The 25,593-nt window shown below is 46.6% G+C and overlaps 2 protein-coding genes across 2 annotated transcripts in view; one reads left to right on the forward strand and one right to left on the reverse strand.

Annotated features, from left to right (window-relative positions):
* Positions 1-25,593, reverse strand: part of LOC119648626 — an 84,258-nt gene that overhangs the window by 4,166 nt on the left and 54,499 nt on the right. The window contains exon 6 of the mRNA XM_038050396.1: positions 20,674-20,843. Coding sequence (XP_037906324.1) covers positions 20,674-20,843 — 170 coding nt within the window. The remainder of the gene's footprint in view (positions 1-20,673; positions 20,844-25,593) is intronic.
* On the forward strand, positions 11,266-12,217 carry LOC119647809 (cuticle protein 21-like). The gene has a single exon (XM_038049024.1). It carries the CDS (start codon positions 11,374-11,376, stop codon positions 12,139-12,141), a length of 768 nt encoding a protein of 255 aa, XP_037904952.1. The 5' UTR covers positions 11,266-11,373; the 3' UTR covers positions 12,142-12,217.

Genomic DNA, 25,593 nt, shown 5'->3' on the forward strand with positions numbered 1-25,593 from the left:
TTCATTCATTAACTGCCGGATTTATAACTTCCTTTGGACACCAGCCGACCATTTACTCAGCCACGGATCAATGGATCATTCCGAAAAAAAGATAAGAATCCATCAAGACCACCAAATAATTTGTCATCGAGAGGTAAATTGATTTTTTCATCCAACATCTAATATAGTCCATTGTGGTTAGGCTGGTTAGGCTCCTCCACCTTTGAAGGAATGGGAGCATATTTGGCGAGCTATCAAGCATGGGAATTGCCGTCACGCTAACGTTAATTGAGTTCAGACTTCTTATGATAGTTTTGCGGAGACACTTGAGATGTTTGTTGCCCTCAAGCACTCAATCTAATGTGCACCATCATTTCAGCACACATTCTGAGGTTCTTTTGCTACCAAGTAATGGTAGTTAGTTGTGACACCCTGCGGTAAAATGATACCCCGGGCATGAATGCTATTCTGGTTTTCCAGGCAGATGATATCCCCCCAAATCACGATTATTATTATTCTGTTAAGGGAAAGTCGCACCGCGTCCGTGAAGAACTATTGTGCCCCGTTTACTGGTTATAGTGTATTATAACCGTTAGGAACTTTAGTATGTTCCCTACTTCCAGATCTTTCAGCCTTGCATCTGGTAGTAAGTGCTCTCCCAGATGCCTCGACCTACTTTGCACAAGTGCCGGACACTGTCCCAGGAGGTGTATAGAGGTTTCGTCCTCCTCCTCACAAAACCTGTGTCAGATATCCCTAGCTTCCCTAGGTGATAGTTCAGCCGACAATGACCAGTGAGAATTTCCACTATGATTCGGAGGTATTCTTGGTGAGGTTTAAGCAATCCTTTGTGTGTATGGGTTCGTATCCACCAATAAGCAGTCTGGACTGCTCCATCCCTGGTAGACCCACCCAGTATAGTTCCCTCAACCTCTTCATTTCTTAGATTCATAGCCATGAAACCGTTTCCGATTCCAGAGAAGGGTTCTGGCTCGTGTAAAGGCGTTCGTCCGCTGCCTCGTTACCTTCCAACCCAGCATGGCCTGGAACCCAAAGTATCCAGACCTTGTTGGACGAGCCGAGTGTATTCAGTCTCTCAAAGCATTCTCATACCAGTTTAGCGTTCACCTGGTTGGACCTAAGTGCCTTGATCGCTGCTTGGCTATCGGTGAGAATAGCTATGTTCTGCCCCCTGTAGTTCCTTTGCAGATTAAAGGAGGCACATTTGTCTATGGCGTAAATTTTCGCCTGGAATATGCTAGTGGTTCAAAGTTCATTTTCCTTGGACCAATGACACCGGCACCCGCTCCCTCTGCTGTGAGGGATCCGTCAGTGTACCAAGTAATCAATTGCTGGTTTAAGCCGTATATCGCAGCCATGCTCTCCCAATTTGCCTTGTTACTCTAACGTGTTTCAAATTTCTTATCGAAGTGAAACCTCGTTGTCATGTTGTCCCTCAGTATCAGTAATTCGGGATACCGCCTAGAAAGGATATCAATCTTCCTTCGATTTAGGCAGCTCCCCGCCTCACTCATACTACCGACCATCCTGAATCTTGATCTCCTTGCCTGCATCTGTATGTGCAGATGGAGAGGGGTTAATCCCAGAAGGACCTCCAGGGATGCCGTTGGACATGTCCTCATTGCCCCACTGCTACACACGCAAGCCACCCTTTGAAGCTTATGTAATTCCCTGGCTTGTGTGCTGAGTTGGGTTCTTTCTGCCCAGATTACCGCTCCATAGGTAATCATTGGTGTTACTATTGCAGTATATATCCAAAGTAGTATCTTCGGGCTGCAACCCCATTTTTTTCCTGCTTTTTTTTTATGGATGGAGGTGGAGATCTTAGAAAGACGCTGCTGCGCCAGGTTGCAGCAGTGTGTGGGATTCGCACCCACACTAAAACCACCGCCCCTCCCCGCGGGACCACCGTGAAGTATTACTTCGCGGGGGAGGCTCTGGTTCGCTATACCAGCTCGTCCATGTCACGTCTCCGTCGCGCCGCCCTCCGAGCTCGATCCAACTCCAGGAGTTTTGTCTGCAGCACGGCTACTGCCTCATTTACCACGATCCAGTTTTCCTCCGACTTCAGCATCTCTTCCACCAGGTTAGAGGGCTCGATGTCCGCCCCTAAGATGCTATTCAACCTCCTTTTCTGCTGCAGAAATCTGGGACAATGGAACATAACGTGCTCCGGGTCCTCGGGTGTAGCCCCGCATTCAGGACAGTTGGGAGACTCGTCCAACTCGAAGCGATGCAAGTACTTCCTATAGCTACCGTGTCCCGTAAGGACCTGTGTCAGGTGGTAATTCAATTCTCCGTGCTTTCGGTTGACTCATTTCTCGATACACGGGATCAATGTATGGGTCCACCTGCCCTTGTCGGAGTTATCCCATCGTTGATGCCACTTGCCACACAACTCTCTCCTGATGGCTTTTCGGAAATCCGCATTCATCTCGTCTGAATTTGCCTTCTGTTTTTCGTAGAGCCAGTGTGCCTCGCCCGCTAGAAGATCTATAGGGATCATACCTGCGATAACACACACTGCCTCCGTCGACGCCGTCCTAAATGCGCTGCACACCCTTAGCGCAATTGGCCGGTATGCCGAACATATCTTCCTCCGGTTGACAGCGTGGTTCAACGCTCCCGCCCAGATAGGGGCCGCGTATAGCAGGATCGACCTCACCACTCCCGCGATGAGTAGCCTGCGACTATACTTCGGCCCTCCCACGTTAGGCATCATCCTTGCAAGGGATGAGTTGGCATTTGCTGCCTTCTTTCGCGCATAATCCAAGTGTCTCTTGAAACTCAGCTTGGCATCGACCATCACCCCCAGGTATTTCACAACCGATTTTGAGACGACCTCACGATTACCAACCTGGATGGTAACCGTGTTGTTCTTCCTACGGTTGGTAATGAGGACCGCCTCCGTCTTTTCGTCCGCCAGGTCCAGCTTGGCCATTCGTAATTATGACTTGATGGTATGAATGGCTTCATTTGCATAAAGCTCCACGTCCTCGGGATGCTTTGCAATTGCAACTACCGCCAGGTCGTCCGCAAAACCAATCAGCGTTGTCTCCTCCGGCACGCGAAGGCCAAGCACTCCGTCGTACATTATGTTCCACAGCAGCGGTCCCAATACAGAACCTTGAGGCACACCTGCTGTCACAATGTACTCCTTCGGCCCGTCGTGCGTCTCGTACCAGAGAAGTCTGTCCGAAAAGTAACTCTCGATGAGCCGAGCCAAGTAGCTAGGAACACCCAGTTTGGCCAAAGCGCCCTTAATCCAGCCCCAGTTGGCTGAGTTAAAAGCATTTTTGACGTCCAGCGTCACCAGAGCACAGCATTTGCCCATGGCCATTGCATTTCGAGCCAATTCCACGACCTTTGCTACTGCATCGACCGTAGAACGGGCTCGCCGAAACCCATATTGCCGCTCTGAAAGACCACCCGCAAGCTCGATGAACGGGAGCAGCCTGTTGTATATCACCCTCTCCAACATCTTTCCCAAGGTGGCTAAGAGACAAATTGGGCGATATGAAGAGGGCACGCCGGGTGGTTTTTGGGGCTTCGGTAGCAACACCAGCTTCTGCCTCTTCCGCCATGCACAATTCGAATGTGCTTGCGAACCACCTTGGTCTGGCCTTGACCGCCACCTTCAGAGCCCTGTTCGGAATTCCGTCCAATCCCGGAGCCTTGCTGTCCCCAATACGTCTGCAGATTTCCCAAAGTTCCTCTTCGGTAACATCAGGGATCGAGAAGAGGTCCTGCTGAGCTGCCAGTTGGGGTTCTCTTTCGTCCTGCTCCTGCTGCGCGAAAAGAGTTGTAATTATTTGGAACAAGAGCCGTGGGCATGTCCCTTGAGGTGATTTTCGCCCGCGGATCTTCTTCATTACAACTTGGTAGGCTGTACCCCACGGATTCGTATTAGCCTCCATGCAGAGCTTCTGGTAGCATTCCCGCTTGCTTCTCCGAATGGTCTTCTTAAGGTTGCTTCGCAGATCCCTGTATTCCTCCTCACGCTCCTGGTGCTCCGGCCTTCCCCTTGTCCTGTGGGAAAGTCTCCTCGCTCGGAGACAATTTTTTTATTTATTTATTTAATGAGGACAATATACAGAAAGCAAATTTCTTATTACATATTGTCCTCAGAGGGAGGAGCAAGTAAATTGCATATTTTGCGCTTAAAGCTAGAGAGGGACATAGAGTCAAATGAACCAAGCTGTAGGGCATCGTAGGACCGGCAAAACCTCGGGATCGGAGAGTGAAAGTAAATCTCGAGCTCGGCGAAGGGCACATCAAAAATGTCCGCATTACGTGTGTCATGAGACGAGGCGATACGGAGAGTAATATCCGAGTTGGCGGAGCAGTCCATCAGACCATTGCAGAGTTTGAAAAGAGTACACATATCAAGGAAGATACGGCGTTGCTGTAGGGAGGGGAGATTGAGGGTGCGGAGTCGTGACGGATAATCAACCCGTGGAAGGTTCTTTTTGTAAAAGAGGGTCCGGGTGAATTTGCGTTGTACAGCTTCAAGAGCGCAGCCGTCACGAATGCGGTAGGGGGACCAGACTACACAGCAATATTCAAGGATGTTTTTGACAAGGGAATTGAAGAGTGTTAAGGAGGGCTGGATTGAGGTAAAGTCGGAGGAGGAACGTAGGATAAAACCAGACATTTTGGAAGCTCTATTGATGATGTCAACGAAGTGGGAATTGAAACGAAGTCTATCGTCGAATATTACACCCAGATCTTTGAAGGAGGTCAGTAATGAAAGGGGTTGACCACTGAGAGAATAGGAAAAGGATGATGGGGAGGGTTTAAGGGAATAACGCATCCAGTGGCATTTGTTGACATTCAGTGTTAACTTGTTGACCGAACACCAACTGGCTAAATTATCAAGGTTGGATTGATTAAGAGAGCACAGTCCAATGGAGACGAAACAGAGGCAAACAATTTAAGGTCATCTGCGTAAAGCAAATACGGACAGGTGAGGATGGAGGCGAGGTCATTGGTAAAAAACAGGAAGAGTAGGGGGCCAAGTGTAGAGCCTTGGGGAACACCAGAGGAAGGAGAGAAGGAACCAGATGAGTGACCATGAAAAGAAACTTTGCAGGAACGGTATGAGAGATAAGAGGAAAGCCAGGTGTTGACTGAGGGAGGGAAGTCTAGCGAAGAAAGTTTAGAGAGGAGAATGTTATGGTCAACGGAGTCAAAGGCTTTGGAGAAATCAGTATAAACAGCATGAACCTCCTGTCGTGAATTCAAGCGTTTAGCAACAAAGTTGGTAAAGACCGGAAGATTTGAAGCCTTTGATCTATATTTCACGAAACCATGCTGCTCTTTGACAATGAGGTGACCGAAGTGCGCGGTCAACCAGTCGTTGACGTATCTTTCTTCTTGGAGCAAGAGGAGAGAAGAGAAATAGGGCGGTAGTTCACAGCAAGGGAAGGGTCTCCACTCTTAAGGATAGGAATGATAAGGGCCTCTTTCCAGAGACGGGGAAAGTAGCATTCGTCTAGACTTTTGTTGTAGATTATACACAGGGGGAGGGAAATGTGTTTTCTACAGTTAAGGAGGAAGAGATTAGGAAGCCCACCGGGGCCAGGTCCGACATTGGGGTCAAGGTTACCAATGAAGAACTCAGCCAAGGAAGGCGTAAGGAGAGGAATGGCTAGTGATTCGGAGGAGTCTGTGGTTATGAAAGGTGTAGAGGGTGAAGGGCTCGAGGGAGAAAACACTGATGAGAAGTAGGTGCAGAGAAGGTCGCAGAATTGTTGTGGGGAGTTGGCAGTGGAGTCAGCGAAGCTGATAGAAGAAGGGACTGAATGAGTTGGATTATGAAAGTTGCGAGCGTGAGACCAAAAGGGTTTTAAGTTACCGCGGGCAAGGGCGGCTTCGACGCTCAATAGGTACCTTTTACGCGCTTTTCTGACCATTGACTTCACAGTAGATCGTATAGCTTTAAAGTGAGCAAGGTCGGCGTCATTTTTAGAAGCCTGAAACTTCTTCCGCAGTGTATGTTTCAAGCGAATGTTAATATGAACCAAGTTGGGTAAGAACGTAGGCAGGGAGGGGAAGAACGGACATAACAGGAGAGGAGATCAGAGAGGATATTGTAAGAAGGTGTTAAGAGCTTGATCACACGATGAATTTCTTAATATATGTACCCAGTTGAAAGACGCTAAAGCTGAGTTCAGATCGTCAAAATTGGCTTTGCGGAAGTTGAACTTAGTGGGTTTACGTTTGGTTTTGGGTTTTGAACGAGGGAGCTCCGCTTCAAATTCAACCGCGGGATGGTGAGCGTCGGTTTTTACATACGGAGATGTGCCAGGAAATAAAGAGAGGTGATACACACGGAAGCCAGTCTTTGGAGCTTATGTAATTCCCTGGCTTGTGTGCTGAGTTCGGTTCTTTCTGCCCAAATTACCGCTCCATAGGTAGTCATTGGCCATACTATTGCAGTATATATCTAAAGTAGTATTTTCGGGCTGCAATCCCATTTTTTTCCTGCTATGGATCTGCAAGTCATCAGAGCCTTCGTGGCTTTCCGACATGTGTCCTCCTGAGTAATTTTTGGTCTAGCGTAATTCCCAAATATTTGACCTCTGTTTCTCGTTTCACCTCCATATCATGTAATGTTATGGCTCTCAGGTGATCAAGCTTATGCCTCCTAGTGAATGGTATTATTTATTTATTTATTTATTTAATTAACGGACAACAAACAGAGAGAATTCCAATTAATTATTGTCCTCAGGAGGAGGAGAAAGCAAAAAACTTATCCTACGTTTAAAACTACTTAAAGTAGGGAAGTTAAAAGGACCAAGCTGTTTTGCATTATAATTTCGGCAAAGCCTGGGAATCGGGGAATGAAAATAGACTTCGAGCTCCGCGAAGGGCACGTTGAAAATATCTGCGTTACGTGTGTTATAAGACGCAGGACGGCAGGTGATCTCGTCAGCGGCGGAGCAGTCCATCAGGCCCGAGGAAAGTTTAAAGAATGTGCATAGATCCAGATAGGATCTACGATGTTGTAGGAAGGGAAGGTTTAGAAAGCGGAGGCGGGAGGGGTAATCCACACCAGGGAAGCTTTTCTTAAAGAAGAGAGAACGGGTGAATTTACGTTGCACATTTTCAAGGGCAAGACAATCACAGTTACGAGTGGGTGACCAGATCACGGAGCAATACTCGAGGGTATTCCTCACAAGGGAATTGAAGAGAGCTAAGGAGGGTTGGATGGAGTCAAAATCAGAGGAGGAGCGAAGAATAAAGCCTGACAATTTTGCTGCTCGATTGATGACATCGAGGCAATGGGTGTCAAAGCGAAGCTTATTGTCGAAAGTGACTCCGAGGTCTTGAGTGGAATTTAAGCAGGATAAGGAATGTCCGTTAAGCGAGTAGGAGAAAGAAGTGGGTGAGGATTTTAGGGAGTAGCACATAGAGTGACACTTTCTGACATTTAGCGCTAAACCGTTAGTCGAGCACCAACGAACCAGAGTGTCCAGGTTATTCTGAAGGGAAACACAGTCCATAGGCGACGATATAGCGGAAAACAGCTTAAGGTCGTCTGCATAGAGCAAACAGGGACAAGTAAGGGAGGAAGGTCGTTAATAAAAAATAAAAATAGCAAAGGACCCAGAATAGACCCCTGTGGGACGCCAGAAGAGGGGGAGAAGGAGCGGGAAGTACAGCCGTCAAAAGAGACGCGGCAGGATCGGTTGGAAAGGTAAGAGGCAAGTCATAAAACAAGTGGTATGGGAGCGTTTAGGGACGAGAGTTTCGATAGAAATATCTTGTGATTTACAGTGTCGAAAGCTTTCGGGAAGTCAGTGTAAATAGTATGCACTTCTTGCCGTGAATTTAGACATTTGGCGACAAAGTTGGTAAAGTCAAGCAGGTTGGAGGCAGTGGACCTACGTTTAACGAAGCCGTGTTGTTCTTTCACTATGTGTTGGCCAAAGTGGGCGGACAACCAGTCGCTGACATATCTTTCCAGGATTTTGGAACAGGAGGAGAGGAGGGAAATGGGACGGTAATTCTCGGCAAGCGAACGATCGCCACTTTTGTGGGGATAATGAGAGCCTCTTTCCAAAAGCTGGGAAAATGATTCTCTTCAAGGCTTTTGTTGAAAATAAGAGATAGGGGAAGGGAGATGGACTTACCAGTTTTGATCAAAAAGAGGTTTGGAAGACCATCGTAGCCAGGTCAGACCTTGGCATCAAGTTTTCCAATGAGGTATTCGACAAGGATAGGAGTAAGAAGGGGAATGGTAGGCGATGCGGGGCAGGCTACATCTACTATGGGGAGGGATTCGGAGGAAGGAGGAGGAACATAGACTGACGAAAAGTAGCGGCAGAGTAAATCACAAGATCGTTGGGGGGAGTTAGCTGAGAAACCAGAGAATTTAGTGGACGGAGGGGATAACTGGGCGGGGCAGCGGGAGTTGCGAATGTGGGACCAGAAAGGTTTCAGATTTCCGCGCTTTAGTGAGTCTTGCACGCTGGACAAATATTCGTGTCTGGACTTACGTATTAAAGATTTGACCGAGGAACGAAGGGATTTGAAAAAAACTAAGTCAGTAACGTTTCTACAAGACAGGAACTTCTTTCTCGCAGTCTGTTTTTGACGTAGTTTTTTGTGAATTTCAGTGGTGAACCAGACGGGGTAAGAGCGCAAGCACTTAGGAGAGGAGGGAACGTAACAAGGAAGAAGATCAGATAAAATGGTATAGAAAGTGTTGAGTGCTTGGTCACATGTAAATGGAGAGAGCAGGGGGACCCAGTTGATTGACGCCAGGGCTGAGTTCAGACCTTCGAAGTTCGCCTTACGAAAGTTGAACTTGGTAGGCTTGGGAGCGACAGGAGAGTGGAGTCGGGATATCTGAACATCGAACTCGAGAGCAGGATGATGGGCATCAGGAGCAACGTAAGACGGAGCATGAAGGGATTGGGAAAGATAACGTACAGGAAGGTTAGAGAGGACAAGGTCAAGAGTGCGATCTAAGTGGTTTCTAGAAAGGTTAAATTGGAGGGCCCCACAGGTGTACATGAAAGTGGATAGAGGAAGGGAAGGTTAGGTCGAGTTATTAGGGAGGGAGGGAAGGCCAGGTGTAACGGGCCAGGAGAGCATAGGAAGATTAAAGTCACCACAGAGGATGAAAGGAAGTGAGGGAAACAAAACGATTAGGGCCTCTGATAATCTGTCGAAGAAATCCTCGTACAGAGAAGGCGGGCTTAGGCAGGGAAAATATAAACACGATATGATAAAGGGACATACGTTTGGCGGAAGAACAGGTATGGTAACAGAATCGTAGGAGGAGGAGGAGGAGGAAAAGATGATTTCGGCACGGAGAGGGGACTTAACAGCTATTAGGGCACCTCTGCCAGTTGTCTTGCCAAGCGCAACGCAGTCTCTGTCACAACGAAAGACAGAGTAACCTTCCAGGAGCTCAGAATCTAAAATCCTGTCATCCAGCCAGGTTTCAGAAATGCAGATGACATGATGTTGGAATGCTAAGGCAGACAGTTTGAAATCCGATAGCTTGGTCCTTAGACCCCTTACATTTTGATAAAATAGCGTATAGTTATTGGAATCATTCAAGTTCGGCGAGGCACGCGGACGGGCCGGAAATTTTCACGAATCTTAGACCTCTGATAAGGCTTAACGAAGACCCCCTGTGGCCAAAAGGAGGATTGGACGATAGCATCGAAGTCATGGGGATATGTCACACTTTGAAGGAAGCTATCACTCGGTCAGGAGAGCCATCCTTCGTCAGCTTCACACAGGAAAGAGGTATGGTGGTTTTGGCTGGGTTGATCCGCAGTCCCACCTTCCTGCACCAGGCACTAGTAACCCTTAATCCAGTTTGGATTCTATCACATAGGGTATCTTCATATTTGCCCCTAAAGATTAAAACAATGTCGCCTGCGTAACTCTGGACTTGTATGCCAGTATTTGTTAACACGTCCAGGAGTTCATTCACTACCATACTCCACATCAGCGGCGATAGTACTCCACCCTGTGGACAGCATGATAATAGAATTTGTACCTGTCGGTACCTCTATTTGTCTGCTTTCTAACATTTTGCTCATCCAGAGTGCCAGGGTGTTTCCCACTCCTTTGCGGCTCAGGACATCCTGTATCTCTATGTGCAATGTGTTGTCGAATGCTCCTTCGATATCCAAAAACGCGCACAGTGCAATTTCTTTTGTTTCTATGGCATCCCGTAGTACTTCTGTCAGCTGATACAGAGCAGTTTCAGTTGACCGTCCTGCCCGGTAAGCGTGCTGACAGTGATGTAGGGGATTACGCTTTAGAACGTTAGTTCTAATAGTGTTGTCTATGACCTTTTCCACTGTTTTGAGTACGAACAATGTTAGGCAAATTGGTCTGAAAGATTTAGGGTGAAAAGGATCCTTTTTACCCGCTTTCGGAATAAAGACCACTTTGTCCGTCTCCATGTCCTTGGTATGTATCCCAGGGCTATGCTCCCTCTTACGACCCTCAGAAGAGACTAAGATAATTCCTAGGCCTCTCTGGATAAGTGCTGGGAAAATGTCATCTACTCCGGGAGATTTCATTGGTTTAAAAGTTCCTATTGCCCATCTTAGCCTAGTTTCTGAGCATACCCAAAGCACGAACATGATATGATAATCTTTTACAAATTGGTAATTTGAATTTTGAGGAACTAAAATCCGTATTCAACTATAATTATGGAAGGAATAAACATCTAAATAGAAGTGAACTACCCCATGTAAATGTTGGGCTTATTTTCTCGCGAGACTGTGTGCCTTTACACTATTTGTCCACTCTTCAAGTACATTTAATGATGATATGCATATTTGTATCAGCGGTAGATCGGCCCTCGGGTGCACATATAGTTCAAAAAACCGGTCCCTCCTCAAACTGACTGCTCAGCACCCACCCTGGTCACCGGTTTAAAAAGCTTGTAGTTCCGTCTACCCGACATGCTCGTCAACTTTATTAATCGAATTTATTTTTGTAATTTGTTATTTTGTACAGAAATCAGAGATAAATGAGGAACGTGCAACCAGCGGATTGTCGCGTACTCATCCAATTCCAATGATTCGTTGGAGAAGTATCAAAAGTGGTTATGGTAATATGATTGAGGAGTCAGAACGGGAATAACAATTACATGCGAAAAGAAGTAGACCTTCTTGGGCTTTTCATGCGCTTAAGTATGCTCTACATTAAACGACCTTCCCCTCAGTTATGCGTTTGAGGGTCGCGTACTCGATCTTAACTGTTCTCGTTGTATAAAAGCGTCTGGCATTCTTGGTAACAGTACAGTTCTCTTACGAGTGAGTTCTAGTAGCAACAGCTAGTAGCACTTTTGAGATTCCGAGTTCAGGACTAAAGGACTTTTTCGATTAAAAAATGAAGGCATTCATCGTACTTTCAGCGCTTTTGGCAATCGCTGCCGCTAAACCAGCGGGTCTAGTCCTGCCACTTGCTCCTGTCGCCTATCCCTACGTAGCAGCTCCAGCCGCTGCTCTTACCACAAAATATCATTCGCAGGATGCTCTAGGACAATACGCTTATGGATACAATGATGGATTATCGGCGAAACAGGAAGTAAAAACCTTCGATGGCATTACTCGCGGTTCCTACAGCTACGTTGACGCCAAGGGTGAAGTACAAACCGTCGACTACACCGCCGATGCCGTAAACGGATTCCGTGTAGCTGGAACCAACTTGCCAAAGGCCATTCCAGCTCCAGAAGTAGCTTTACCAGAACCAGTTGCTGAGACACCAGAAGTTGCTGCTGCTCGTGCTGCTCACTTGGCTGCTATCGAAGATGCTCAATCCGGAAAGGTAGAAATCGCTACCCCGGTTCCAGTGCCAAATGTTGAACTCCCACGACCAGTTGAAGATACTCCAGAAGTAATTGCCGCTCGTGAAGCTCATTTGGCCGCCAAGAAGGAAGCTGAACTTCGTAACTCAATTGCTGAAGAGATTGACTCACGTCCGGTCATCCAGACTGCACCAGTTGTTGCTACCTCAGCTATTTCAGCTCCAGTTGTTGCTGCCCCATTGGCTACTAGTGTCGTTGTTCCAAGTGTACGATATGCCTATGGAATTCATGGAATTCCAGCACCCTTGACCTATTCAACTAACTTCTTGTCCTACCCGATTGTCCATTAAGTAATTACAGTAAAAACAAAAGTAAAATTTAGTATGCCAAAATGTTGACCAGAAATATATATCGTTCAAAAAAAAAGGTTTTGTCTTTAAACGATTAATTTTCAGGATTTCTTGGTAGCTGGATTGTCCTGGAATATTACTTTAAGCTTGAAAGGTTATCACTCCTCCTCCACTCCTGCTCCTCTTTTGTTAATATGTGTGGGGAACCATTGAAAATAGGAAGATATCATGAGGATTGACATCTTATGAGTAAGTTGCAATATTGGGAATTTTTTTGGAAGTCCATCTTTTTTTAAGTGGCTTTTCTCGGTTTATATTTTAATTTCATCAAAAAGTGAGGTACGGTTCTTGTTTATACAGTCATGAGCTAGCGTCGTTTTATGCTCGTTCTTGATTCTCAAATCTGATTTTTTGTGCCCAGCGATTTTTAAGGTTTTGTGTGAAATAAAACCTTATTAGAATCGAGACGGTGTCTGTCTGTCCATCTGTCTGTCTGTCTGTCTTTTTTTTTATGGATGGAGGTGGAAATCTTAGAAAGACACTGCCGCGCCAGGTTGCAGCAGCGTGTGGGATTCTCACCCACTAAAACCATCCCCACTTTCTCGTTTTTCCTTCCCCGCGGGACCGCCGCAAAGCATTACTTCGCGGGGTTGACTGCGCTTTACGCGACCACGCCTTTCGTTCTTCGCGTCCTCCTTGCGCGCTCCGCTCTTCCCAGTTCCTCTTGTATTCATTTGATTGCGGTGTTCACCGCACACCAGTTTCCCTCCGATTTCAACATTTCCCCGACGATGTTCTGCGGACTTAGAGTGGTTTTCAGGGAGTCTTCCAGACTCCTCCTTTCTGAGAGAAATCGTGGACAGTGGAACATAACATGCTCCGGGTCCTCAGGTGTGCAATCACATTCAGGACACAAGGGAGAATCATCCAGCCTGAATTCGTGCAGGTACTTCCGGTAACCGCCATGTCCTGACAGGAATTGCGTCAGATGGTAGTTAATCTCACCGTGTCTTCGCTGGATCCCCTCCTCAATACGGGGAATCAAAGTGTGGGTCCAGCGACCCCTCTGTGAGTCATCCCACGGTTTCTGCCACTTCTCCAGCGACTCTCGCCTTGCCGCCTTTCAGCATTCTGCATCCTTTTCAAGAGGATTCATTTTCCTTGTCTCGTACAAGCAGCGTGTCTCACTTGCCAGATCATTCCCGCAATAACACATGCTGCCTCGCCTGATATTGTTCTGAAGGCGCTGCACACCCTTAGCGCCACTAAGCGGCAAGTCATATTCACTCCCCTATGATTACTCTCACACGCTAATGCTTCCTCCCAAACTGGTGTCGCGTATAATAGTGTGGAGCGAACCACTCCGGCTACAAGTAATCTTCGACTGTACCTTGGACCTCCAATGTTAGGCATCATCCGCGCTAATGATACGCTGGTATTTGCCGCTTTCTCACAGGCATAGTCCAGATGTCCCTTGAAATTGATTTTAGCGTCAATCATCACCCCTAGGTATTTGATAACTGGCTTCGAAGTGATGACGTGACCACCAACGTGAATATTAATCGCATTCCTCTTCCTACGATTGGTAATCAAGACCGCCTCCGTCTTTTGTTCCGCAAAGTCAAGCTGAACCATCTCCAGCCACGCTTTTATGGCGCTAATGGTTTCGTTAGTGTACATTTCAACGTCTTCAGGTTCTTTCGCGACGACAACCACAGCTAGATCATATGCGAAACCGATTATCGCGGCCTCCTTTGGTACGGGAAGGACAAGGACCTCATTTTACATGGCGTTCCACAGGAGAGGACCAAACACTGAGCCCTGTGGTACTCCTGCGGTGACGGTGTACTACTTGGATCCCTCATCCGTGTCGTACCACAGAGTCCTCTCCGAAAGGTAACTGTTGAGGAGCTTAGTCAAGTAACTAGGGATACCCGTTTTAGCCAGCTTGCGGAATTGATCGCATTTTTGATGTCCAATGTCACTACGGCACAGCATTTTTTAGACGACATCGCGTCTCGAGCCAGCTTCAAAACAACGTCTACGGCGTCGATCGTTGAGTGGGCTTGACGAAATCCAAATTATCGCTCCGATAGTCCATCCTTATATTCGATGATAGGGAGCAGCCCGTTGTAGATGACCCTTTCGAGCATCTTTCCTGCCGTGTCGATAAGGCAAATCAGTCGGTATGATGATGGGTGTCCTGGGTGTTTATTCGGCTTCGGGAGCAAAACTAGTTTTTGCCTCTTCCACCGGTCGGGGAAAACTCCTTCTATCATGCATGTTTCAAACACGCTGATAAACCAGTCGGGTCTGGTTTTAACAGAGAGTTTAAGGGCTCTATTGGGAACAGCATCCAGACCGGGTGCTTTGTTATCACCAATTCTCCGGCAAATTTTCGTAAGTTCCTCCTCAGTTACCGCAGGTATGGTGTAGACGTCCAGTGCTCGCTTGTGTTGTTTGCGCTCCCCTTTATCCGGGGGGAAGAGCGCCGTCACGATATCGAGCAGAAGATGCGGGCAGGTCAATTGTGGTGTTCGCCCTCGAAGATCATAACTATCCTGTACGCTGTTCCCCAGGGGCTTTGGTCTGCCTCTGTGCAAAGCTCCTTGAAGCATTCTCGCTTGCTGGTCCGTATAGCCTGCTTAAGCTCACCTCGAAGGTTCACATATGCTAGCCGCTTCTCGTCGAAGTCTGGTCTTGCTCTAGATCGTTGGCAGATTCTTCTAGCACGAAAACATGCATCCCGTAACACCGCGATCTCTTCATTCCACCAATAGTTTGAGCGCCTTTTTGCGAGAACTCTGTCTGTCTGTCTGTCTGTCTGTCACAACCGATTTATTCAGAAACGGCTGGACCGATTGTCATGAAAATTGATAAGAGTATGTAATCTGGTGTTCCCTTTACATGCAGTAAGTGGCGCCATCTTGTGTTAAGTTTAAGGAGGGGCTCCCCATACATGTAAATGGAGGGTACAAATTTTTTTTCACAGAATGTAGCCATGTGGGGTATCAAATGAAAGGTCCCGATTAGTACTTTTTGAAACTGATTCAATATTTGATATTGGGTGAAACATAGGGGAGTGAGGGCTCGAAATATGACCCCAAAAAAGTGTAACAGGTCTCGTTCTCAGAACCTATCCAACCGAAAAATCTGAAAAAAATCACCGTGATGCATCTCTACGAAATCTAGGCCTCAAAATATATCCGATTCCGATATCTGCACAAATAAAGTTAATAATAGTATATTTCCACATTTTAGAAATTTACCCGGCAACCCCTCTTATGTTCATCCCAGAGGTAGAGGCGTGCATATAATGAAGAACATAATGCACAGTTTAGTCAAGTTTGAAGAAAATCCAACTATTATTAACAAAGTTATAGGGGGTGAAACTTTACAATTTTTTGTGTATTTCGTGCACTCTACAACCTGCATGACGTCATCATCACATATCAATTCGTCAATACCACAACGAAATGAGTTCTTATGAATTGGGTCGCAGAGAATTATTTTGTTTTAGTTTTTTAGTTATCTGTCAACCACAGATCAGGCATTCGATAGAGCCAAATGGCGAAGCCGATCACGACGAGCCGACCCCGCTTGTGAACGGGACAAAGGCTGAAGAAAAAGAAGAAGAAGAAGAAGTTATCTGTCAACCAGACATGTGTGTATGTAGGTATATAATATATGCGTGCTAATGAACTTTGCGGGTAGTGCCTAATTCAGATAGATATAAGAAGTAAATCGGAAATATGGGTACGATCCATTTATATGCGTGCATATATGTGTACAGTATTCGGAAATAGACAGTTTGTTTGTTTAGGGTGAGCGGAATATCTATGGCTGTAATATGTACGTATGTCTCGTAGTTTGGAAAAATATGAAAGATTATGTTGAATTTGTAGTTATACACGAATAGAAAAATGTGCATTGAAATTTCTTACGTAAGATGAACACAAAACCTTTATACCCGAAGCGCGAGCTTCCGGTATTCCGACTTGTTTGTTTTTAGAAATTGTTCAATTGTTCCCATATAAAGAGTTTTACACTTTTTGTTGGTTTTCCTTAACCCGGTATCTTGTAAACCATATTGCCTTGGTTGCCTTGGCCAAAAAGGAAAGTACGGTAACTCGCAACTTGGGAGAACCTGGATATCCGGCTACGGCTGTCCCGTCTGCGGTATTACAGCCCAAACCTACCCGCAAACGGAAGAGAAGGGCTCGGTAGAAACGAACTTCAGCCACTAAGGAGGGGTGACTATAGCCTGAATCCTGTCTGTTAGAACCTTCTTCTTCACTTTTACGGGGAAGAGCGAAAAAAAGCGAAGCTGATGACGTGGACGCTTTTGGTTAAACGCCGGTATGTGGAAATGGCCCCAAGTCCGGACACAGTGACTTCAAGCCGGCGGCAGGAGAAGGCACTGCGAAGGAAGATCAATCGCTTTGGAAATGAGGGCATGAACGTGACTACGCTACTAGGTTCGTTAATGTCCAGATAAATCAGACGCAAGGGAACGGAATCTTCGGCGGAAAGTGGAGATAAACTGATAATCCCGGTGAGACCCATACTGGACACACCAGACTCTCCTGTCATCGGCAAGGCGCGCAGCCCAACACATCTGTTGTGGGTAACGCTTAATTGTGCTCCGCATCAGGGCCTACATCCGCGCGTTCCGCGGGGATTAGGAGGAGGTGATCAAATCAGCGAGAAAGATCTCAACGAAGCTGATCTCTACCATAGGAATACGGATACAAAGGCAGGAAGAAAGAGGGCATATGCGCAAGCTGCAACCCCATTTTGGTCTGCTGCCGTGGGAGTTTTCTCCAAAGATGGCAAAATCATCCTCCGGGAATGCCTGTAAAAAAATGCTGGAGCCTGGAACGAAGCTAAGATTTAACAATCAATGTTCTTGCGATGGACTTCTCCATTTGGAGTGCACTGATGAAGCTGCCTTAAATTGGTTCCAGCAGGTAAACCCGGCTTCGAGTTGTGTCGGTCGGCCCAAGTTTACTATTGTAAACACCAAGCTGGGTAGCTGTTGCTTACCGGGCTCTTGAAATTAGGCAGGGTGCATCACCCGCATGTTGGGTGAACAGAACCCGCCTATGGACTTCGGACACTGGAGAGTAAAGTTCATGAATGCCGGCACGGACAAATCTACAAATGTGGAGGGGTTAAGCTTGTAATTCGAACTGAACCAAAAAAGTCTGAATATGCTCAGCGAATGTCACCATATTGTACTCCATTTTTCCTAGACAGAGTGAAATTCAATCATATCAGGAAACTGTAGAGCATCATCTCCATTTTTAGAGCGAAGAACAATGACGGTCTTCGACCCACACAAGATAGAGCGAATTGCAGCATCTTGGGTGCGCTTTCCCAGAATGGGGCTGTGCGAGGATTTTAGTGCATACAATGGGATTCGCACTGGTGAAGGGACAGCAGAGTGAATTCAACCTGGTAATAACTTCTCCTACACCATTTACAGAACTAGTGGAAGAAAGGAGACCCAGAGACGTGAACGAAACTGTTTTGATGCCAGTTCGAGTGATCGGATCTATGCAAACTGGACACCGCGAATCAGTGAAGGTGTTAAGTGGAAAACAGACGAATGCTCCACGTGATGAGGTGAGACGTTTCATGGATGAGGACATGGGAACTGCTGTACCAATGTGGCTATTTTTAGAGAAATCAAACACGGGGGGATCGAGTCTTAGGCGGTATGGTGTTTGGGAAACCCCGTCACACGCCGACCGCGGCATACGCTTCTAACAAGTTCATGTTGAAAAAAGGAGGAATGGGAGGGAAAGGAATCTGACAGTAAGGAGTTTAGACAAACTGTCAAACAATTCTTCATACAGGTGAGAAGGGCAACCACAGGGGAGGTATACACAAGATACAATGAGCGGGAGAAAGTTGGGCGGGGAGACACAGTCATAAGGAGAGCCAGAGAAGGAGAAGACGAGTTCGGCGGGGAGTGTATCTTTTATTGCAATTAGGACCACACCGCCTATAGACTTACGAAATGCATCATGGTCCCTGTCACAACAGAAAATGGATTACCCTCGTGACGATAAGCCACCTTGAAAGACGCAATCACCCGGCCTGTGTTGTAGTTTTTTGCCAGTTTGACGCAGGCCAGAGGAGAAAGTAAATCAACTTTGTTCTTTATGTACTCCAGTACATCGTCCGTAGAAGTTTCGAATGCAAGCCTGAAGATAAAGAGTTGTTTAGGTGGGGACGCCACCTTTAGCCTGGTGCCGCTAGTATGGGTGGGTGAAGTGCCAAGATATATGGCAGCGGCGGGAAGAGGAGCTTCGTTGGTGACGGGAACAATGTTAAAATGTGGAGCGGCTGTGTTCCGATTCGGGACCTGCTGAGCAGGCTGTGGATATTGTCCCGTTGAAGGCGCGATAGAGCGAGACAGGATTGAAGGCTCGGTAGACTGTAACTCGTTGCATAGAGACCGCTGGATCAAGAGTGTTGAGCCTGTTGAAGCAACCCTGTCCTTATTATTAAGGAACGCCACTTAAAAAAAAAAGATGACCTTAGAAGCCCTCTGTACCTTCCTAACCATCAAAACCGTGAATAAACGAGCTAATGTGGAGAGTATCAACAATATCTTTTGCGGCATTCTAGACTATGTTGCATGGAGGCATCAAGACTCTATAGTCCATTACGGGCGTTGGCCTTTAAGATGTCGTTCTTCCAACCATATCAATCCATCAATCGAGTCATCCAATTTTTAACTCTGAACAGTGACGCGCTGTTTTCGTCAATAGAATCCGCCCAACGTTTTTGGGGTTTTCTCGTTTGTGTCATAATTTTCATCTTGTTTTCGTTGATTCTTAGACCTAGCTTCGTTTACTGTTTTATCGAGGTTTATCAAATTCTCCTTTGCTGATGTGAAAGATCATACCATACGGTTTATATCGTCTGCATATGCTACGATTTGTTAGGACTTATAGAGCAGCGTTCACAGGCAACTTTCGTATATGCTAGAGATGTCAATTCGCATCATTTATTTAACCCATCGTTTGCCCCAAACTAATCCGTCAAGCTATTACTCCTCTTTTGGTTCCACTCATTTTGATAAGATTTACCAGATTTATTTGAATTCCCAAATCAAGGGGGAACTATGAAGTCAGTATACAACACATTTCGGTTAATACTGTAGTAGATTCGAAGAAACGAATGACCCTTGAGATTCCAGAGAATGGCACCTGTCTTGAGCGTGACAACTCAAGGGGTATCTGCGTGCTCTCTGCCTTCGCAAGGATAGTAGCTGAAATAATTCTGGAATATATCAAAGAACATCTTGAAAGTTTGATTGATATAGAGCAGGGTGATTTCCGTTTCAATCTCTCCTGCATTTTCTATGTCAACACCTATAGGATCATTCCAGGACAGTGTGCGGACTTCAGATCTTCACTTCACCTACTCTTCCTCGATTTCGACAAGGCTTTCGACAGAGTGAGCAGAGAGCGTATCCAGCCCAAGCTAAACAGGGAGAGCTGGACCAAGGTAAAATCTCAGAGGAATTTGAGGTCAAAAGCGAAGTCCGCAGGATCGGTGACGCTCTTCATACTGCCCTGTCACTCAAAAGCCTTTGTCAACACCTGACTACGACGTGCTATCATTAGCAGGTTGGCTTCATACCATTTCAAACGATGAAATTGGTTGGCGCACAGACTTGGCACCCGTACGCAATGTGATCGGAATGCGAAAGTAACAGTGGGTGAGTCACACATTAAGGGGAGCGACAATTGCATCGCTAGCTACGCCATTCAATGGGACCCACTCCGTCAAGATGGCCGACGCCCCAAGGGCACTTGGCGCAGAACAGTAGAGAACGAGTGCGGACATTTCGGGAAGTCGCGAGGGGAATTGAAGCGTATTTCAGAGAACTGTAAACGATGATGCGTAGGTGTATGATGGAGGCAAAGGGTAATTGGCAACCATATATGTATATAATACTGTCCTAATCCTGCTTGAAGTCAAAGATTATTTGATGGACGTCGATGTTGAATTCCCAGCATTTTTCTAGTAGACACAGTGGTAGTGTCATTTTGCCGCGCCTTACTGGAAATGTTCCAGCTTTTGACTACAGTTTGTCTGTGGCATATTGGGAAATTGAGCCACATCCGATCTCTCACACAACCTTGGACTTTGAAAATGGAAGGCTGGCTCTCTTCTGAGACAGAGATTCATCAAGAGATTGGCTTTCCAATGATAGAAGAAGCTTCAAACTGGAGGTCTTATCGCGGTACCAATCGGTGGTGAGTATAGTACGCCAAGGAGACTTATACGGTTCTGATCTCATCGATTCTCGGCGTTGCTTTATTATGTGTCGGTGAGGGTCCTTGCACGAATGCCCATTTTCACTCCCACTGACAAATAATTCGGGCGGAATCCAAGCAAACTGAATACAATTTTGGGAACTGAAATCCCCTCCTGGGGTTAAATATATTGCATGATTCAAAAACAAAAGTAAACCTTGACATAAGGATATCCATAAAGTTTTTAACATACTTAAGCATTTTTTTCATCTGCGAGCAAGGACAACCAAATTTAACATAATACGATAGATTTCTCATGCTTGACATCAGATCATTACCACTACGTACAAAACGATTTACAGCCTGCAAAGCCGACGGTTGTAGTAAAGATCTGAATAGAAAATTCATTTTAAAAAATGCAAAAAATTTTTAAAAACACTAAAACACTATTGAATTTATCAACTGAAAACTTTTATTGTCATTGAGGCAGATTTCAACTTTTTTGCTTACTAAGTGATTCGTATGTTGTCTACTGATCCACTGCCAATTTGCAATTTCTACGGTAGCTTTTTTCAGTTGTATATGTTCTCAATAATTTCCTTTTCAAAACTATTTAAAACGTATTGTCTCTATATTGTTTAACTTTTCCACCCTCAGTTCCTGACTTCCAGCGTGCAAACTGGAAACATATCAACCTTGCCCTCAAAATCAAACTTCAACCTCTCCTACTCCCATCCAACCGTACAGTTCCTAACGAATCCATCGAACTGACAGTTCGTCAATACACCGAAGCAGCTCGGCAAGTATGCGACGAATTGATCCCTTCCCGTCCCTTAAATTACCGCACCCTAATCACCCTTCCCGACGATATCCTATCCGACATTCAATATAAAAAGACCCTCAGGCGGAGACTATTTAGGAATAGATACTCTCCGCAGTCCTCTCACCTCCTCACCGAAATCCGCGAACTGGACAAGTCCATTCGCGAACGAATCCTCACCCTATATACCCAATATCTCCACAACCGCCTCTCCAACACTGAGCTGAACCCTGGTACATACAGGGAACTCAGAAAGACCTGCCCGCGTTTGGGCAAATCAGTCCAACAAAACGCGATCCTTCCCCAAAACATCCCACCCACAGATAAAGTGAAAGTCCTCGCTGACCACTTCCTGCAAGCCCAACACTGCACCCTCGACTTCCGTGAACCAAGTTTCAATAACGAGGTAAACGGAAAAATCTCCCAACTCCTAACCCACCCTTCCTACCTCATTCCCCAATCCACACAAAATCCTTTCACCCATGCCCTCGCCGACCCAAGTCAGCGAGAGAATATCCTCCCCATCCACTTTGTCAGTCCAGACTCCGTCAGGGCGGCCATTGCCGCCTCCAAAAACAAGAAATCGGTTGGGCTTGACAAAATTCTCTCCATCTTCCTTAAGAAATGCGCCCCAAGCATTGCCCCCATTATGTCCTCCATAATCAACCACTGCCTTATCAACGCCCACTTCCCAACAGATTGGAAGAGTGTTCGAATTGTTCCTATCCCCAAGAAAAACCAAAATCCACTAAATCCCGATAGCTACAGTCCTATCTCAATCCTCTCATCCTCCGCCAAGATTTTCGAACGGATCATCAAAGTCACTATCGACGAGCAATGTGACTCCAATCATTCAGTCCCACAATTCCAATTCTCCAACCGCCCTAAACACTCAGTCGAGCATGCACTACTCGTGCTCAAATCGGACGTCCTCCTCGACCTCAACCGGAACGCTCCGACCATAGCCTGTCTCCTCGACATAAAGAAGGCTTTCGACTCCGTATGGTAATATGGACTCGCATACAAGCCTTCTGAAGTCCTCCAGTTCCATCCGCACCTCTGCAAGCTAATTCTTAGCTTTCGTGATGGGCGGAAATCCCAAGTCCAACTCCGTGAACACCTCTCCTCCCCATATTCTAGCCTGGCTGGCATCCCTCAGGGGTCAGTCCTCTATGCTACTCTCTTTTCCCTGTTTACCGCAGACCTCCCCAAACCAACTCCACACCCAAATCCAATCCGAATCCTTCAATACGCGGATGATCTCATCCTCTACACCTCCACCAGAAACATCCCTGCCGGTGAAGCCCGTCTGAATTCCTATTTGGACGAGCTCTACCGGTATTTCACCCGCTGGAAACTGTCCCTAAATCCATAAAAATGCGAAACCGTCGTATTCCGTGGTACCGCTAAGATGACACCGAAAATGAGGAACGACATTTCAACCCTACCCCTGAAGATCCACAACGACACCATCCCAACCGTCAAAGAAGTCACCTACCTTGGGGTGACAATCAATTCCCGCCTATCCCACGTCCCACATATCACGAAGGCACTGAACCGTGCAACAGGAGCCTTCAAATCCCTCTACACAATCCTAAAATACATTAGCCCAACACCTCAGAAAGTCAATCTGTTTTGCTACAAACAGCTTATCCGTCTCCTCCTCGTTTTCGGCTTCATCTTTTGGTCCGACGCTTCCCCTCACCAAATCGAACGAATCCGCTGCAAAGAACGTAGAATCCTCCGCCACTGCACCAACATATACAAGGACGAAGACCGTTCCAAATACATCTCCAACCAGATCCTCTACGACTCCTCTCAAACGTCCTGCATTGACGCCGTCCTAGCCCGTCATGCCCTCAAATTCCTTGAAAAAAAAAGTCATATCCCACCCAAATCCACTTATCTCCCAGGCCATGCAGATCGAGATCGTCGAAGAGAATCTTCTACGAACTCATCTGTTCCCACAAATCCTCTTATCTCTCCAGTCCCGTAACCTCCTTTTCGACCCCGGCGGTAGAGTAATCTTCTACAACGGTATCTACTCCTCATCCCAGTTTTCAAAACCTACCCATCCTTAGCGCCACTCCTAGCTTCCTTTCCCAAACCCCTCCCACATGAACCCCATCCCATCCCACATCCTAGTTCCTTCCCCGCCCGCCCGCTTTTATAAAAAATTTATGCAACTCTAGCAAGTTAACTTATTTAATACCACAACCACCTCGAGCCCAACTCCACCGTTGGGCACATACGAAGCATACCTGGGTCATTGCTCAACCCCGAGATACGCGTTCGCTATATACTCCTCTTCAGCCGGTGCAATTATCCGTTCAATTACTTTAGGGGTTTGTTAGATTTGGAGCGCACTCCAAACTCCAACAGCTTATGCCGTCTTCCAGTTAGAAGACTGGAGGTCGTTGTGGCATTCTTGAATACCGCGTGTGTATTGGTGGTTACACACTTGCAATATCCTAGACTTGTCAAAACTCACCTTCCTACGTTCAATGGAAGTAATAAGTTCTCCAAGGAGCAGCATGTACACCCTGTGCTTTGCGTGCATAAGAACATCTCACCAGCTCGAACTCCCTGAGATTTTAATCGCACTATTCGTCCAGCATGTTTCTACCAAAGCTTGATTTGTATTCATATTACTAAATGAACCCAATACATATAGCCTAGTCCAGTCTTTTTATTTAAACATCCGAAAAATCCAACAAGCTTATGCCGAGCTGCTGTTATTCGATGTGCGAGGCTCCACCATTACAGCCAGTAAACCAAAGAGGTTTCACTACGGCCAGTTTGGTGTTGTGTCAGCAGACAGGACTGCTGCCTCCTCTACTTTTTGGCCACCTTTGAGCACCTGCAGATAAGGACTGTCGATAACCCGTCAGACTGAGAACCTTGGTGTTTATCCTCTGTCCAACCCTATTAGCCTCTCTTTCCAAATCCAGAATCATTTGTCCAAGGTCCTCGATAAGAGAGCAAACAGATCAGTGCTATTGCGAAATTCTTTAACTTGGTCAAAATCCTGTCAGAAACTGGCTCCTAGGTCAGCTGAGCGCTCCTTGTGGTAGCCGTCAGAAACAACCGATATTGGATTGACGTTTACATAAGCCAAGTGGTAGTGGCTTTCCAGAGTAGAAAAGTATAGCACTCTCCAGGGTTCCATCGTCTTAGTTCGCTTAAGCTTCAAATATCCATCTTATATCGAGCAGGAGCAGGCGAGCATTCTGCGAAGTCTCGATGTCATAGTCAAGTTGTGTGCATACATTCCAGAAACCAATCATATTTCGCTTTCGATAATCAAAGGTCTTCGCAGTGAGATGAGTTAATATTCGAGGCCTTGTTGATTTTCCCGTGGCAGTAAAGTATCTAAAGCCCCAAACCATAGGGCTCCTTCTCCCTCTAGTGGTTGTTGTGGGAATGATTCTCCTCTGCAATTGCTCAAAAGCTAACAATGTTACACACGAGACGGATACAAGTATTGCCTCACAATCATCGACAGGTTTACGCGGTGGCCTGAAGTAATATCTCTGACCAACATTACGGCATGATCATGTGCCGAGGCCCTCTGTCGAGAGTGGATCCCGTGCTAAGGTGTACCAGCCATAATCATCACGGATCAGGAAATGCAGTTTGACTCTACTCTTTTCTCAAAATTGGTCAAGCTCCTTGGTTTCAAATGTCACAGGACTACTGCTCACCATTCGCAGTCCAATAGGATGTTGGGACGTTGGTACCGAACACTAAGGACCGTCCTAATAGCTCACGATGATCCGTCGTGGTCGCAGTCCTTGCCTTTCCCCGCGGAGATGGTGTACGGGGAGAATCTGCGACACCCGGTCGACCCTGTGCTGGATATAAGATCAGGGTTAAGCGACTCTGGCATGCTGCGTCTGCTCAGAGACGCGGTTTCGAAGCTGCGATCGAGCGCTACCTTTCCAAAACACAAAGCCGGAGATCGACACTCCCAGGGGCCTGGAGACATGTTCACAGGTCATCATTAGATTTGACGCTCCCTGGAGGCCGTTGCACTCACCACGCCTCTTTAAAGTCCTGGAACGACGGGAGCACTCCTTCAAGCTCGACGTTCGGGGCGGGCCCAAGTGGCTTTCCTTGTCAAGGCTGAAGGCCTGCGCTGAACCGATGGATACTTTTGCCTGGTAATTCCATTGGCGGGATTTCGTCACCAGTTCTTCCGCTGAATCCGCGTGGTTTCAGCTGGTTGGTTGAGGTGGAGTAATGTGGTGGAACATTGAAGTCGCGAACTGCATTGCCTTCGCCGAAACACTGTTCTGTTGCCGCCGTGGCTGGCGGCTTGGTACGATGCCGGCGCACAAGTTTCCGGCCTTC

Source organism: Hermetia illucens, chromosome 2, assembly GCF_905115235.1.
Source record: "Hermetia illucens chromosome 2, iHerIll2.2.curated.20191125, whole genome shotgun sequence".
Classification (NCBI taxonomy): Eukaryota; Metazoa; Arthropoda; class Insecta; order Diptera; family Stratiomyidae; genus Hermetia; species Hermetia illucens.

Coding starts and splice junctions, on each gene's coding strand:
- LOC119647809 (XM_038049024.1), top strand. CDS start 11,374: ATGAAGGCATTCATCGTACTTTCAGCGCTTTTGGCAATCGCTGCCGCT.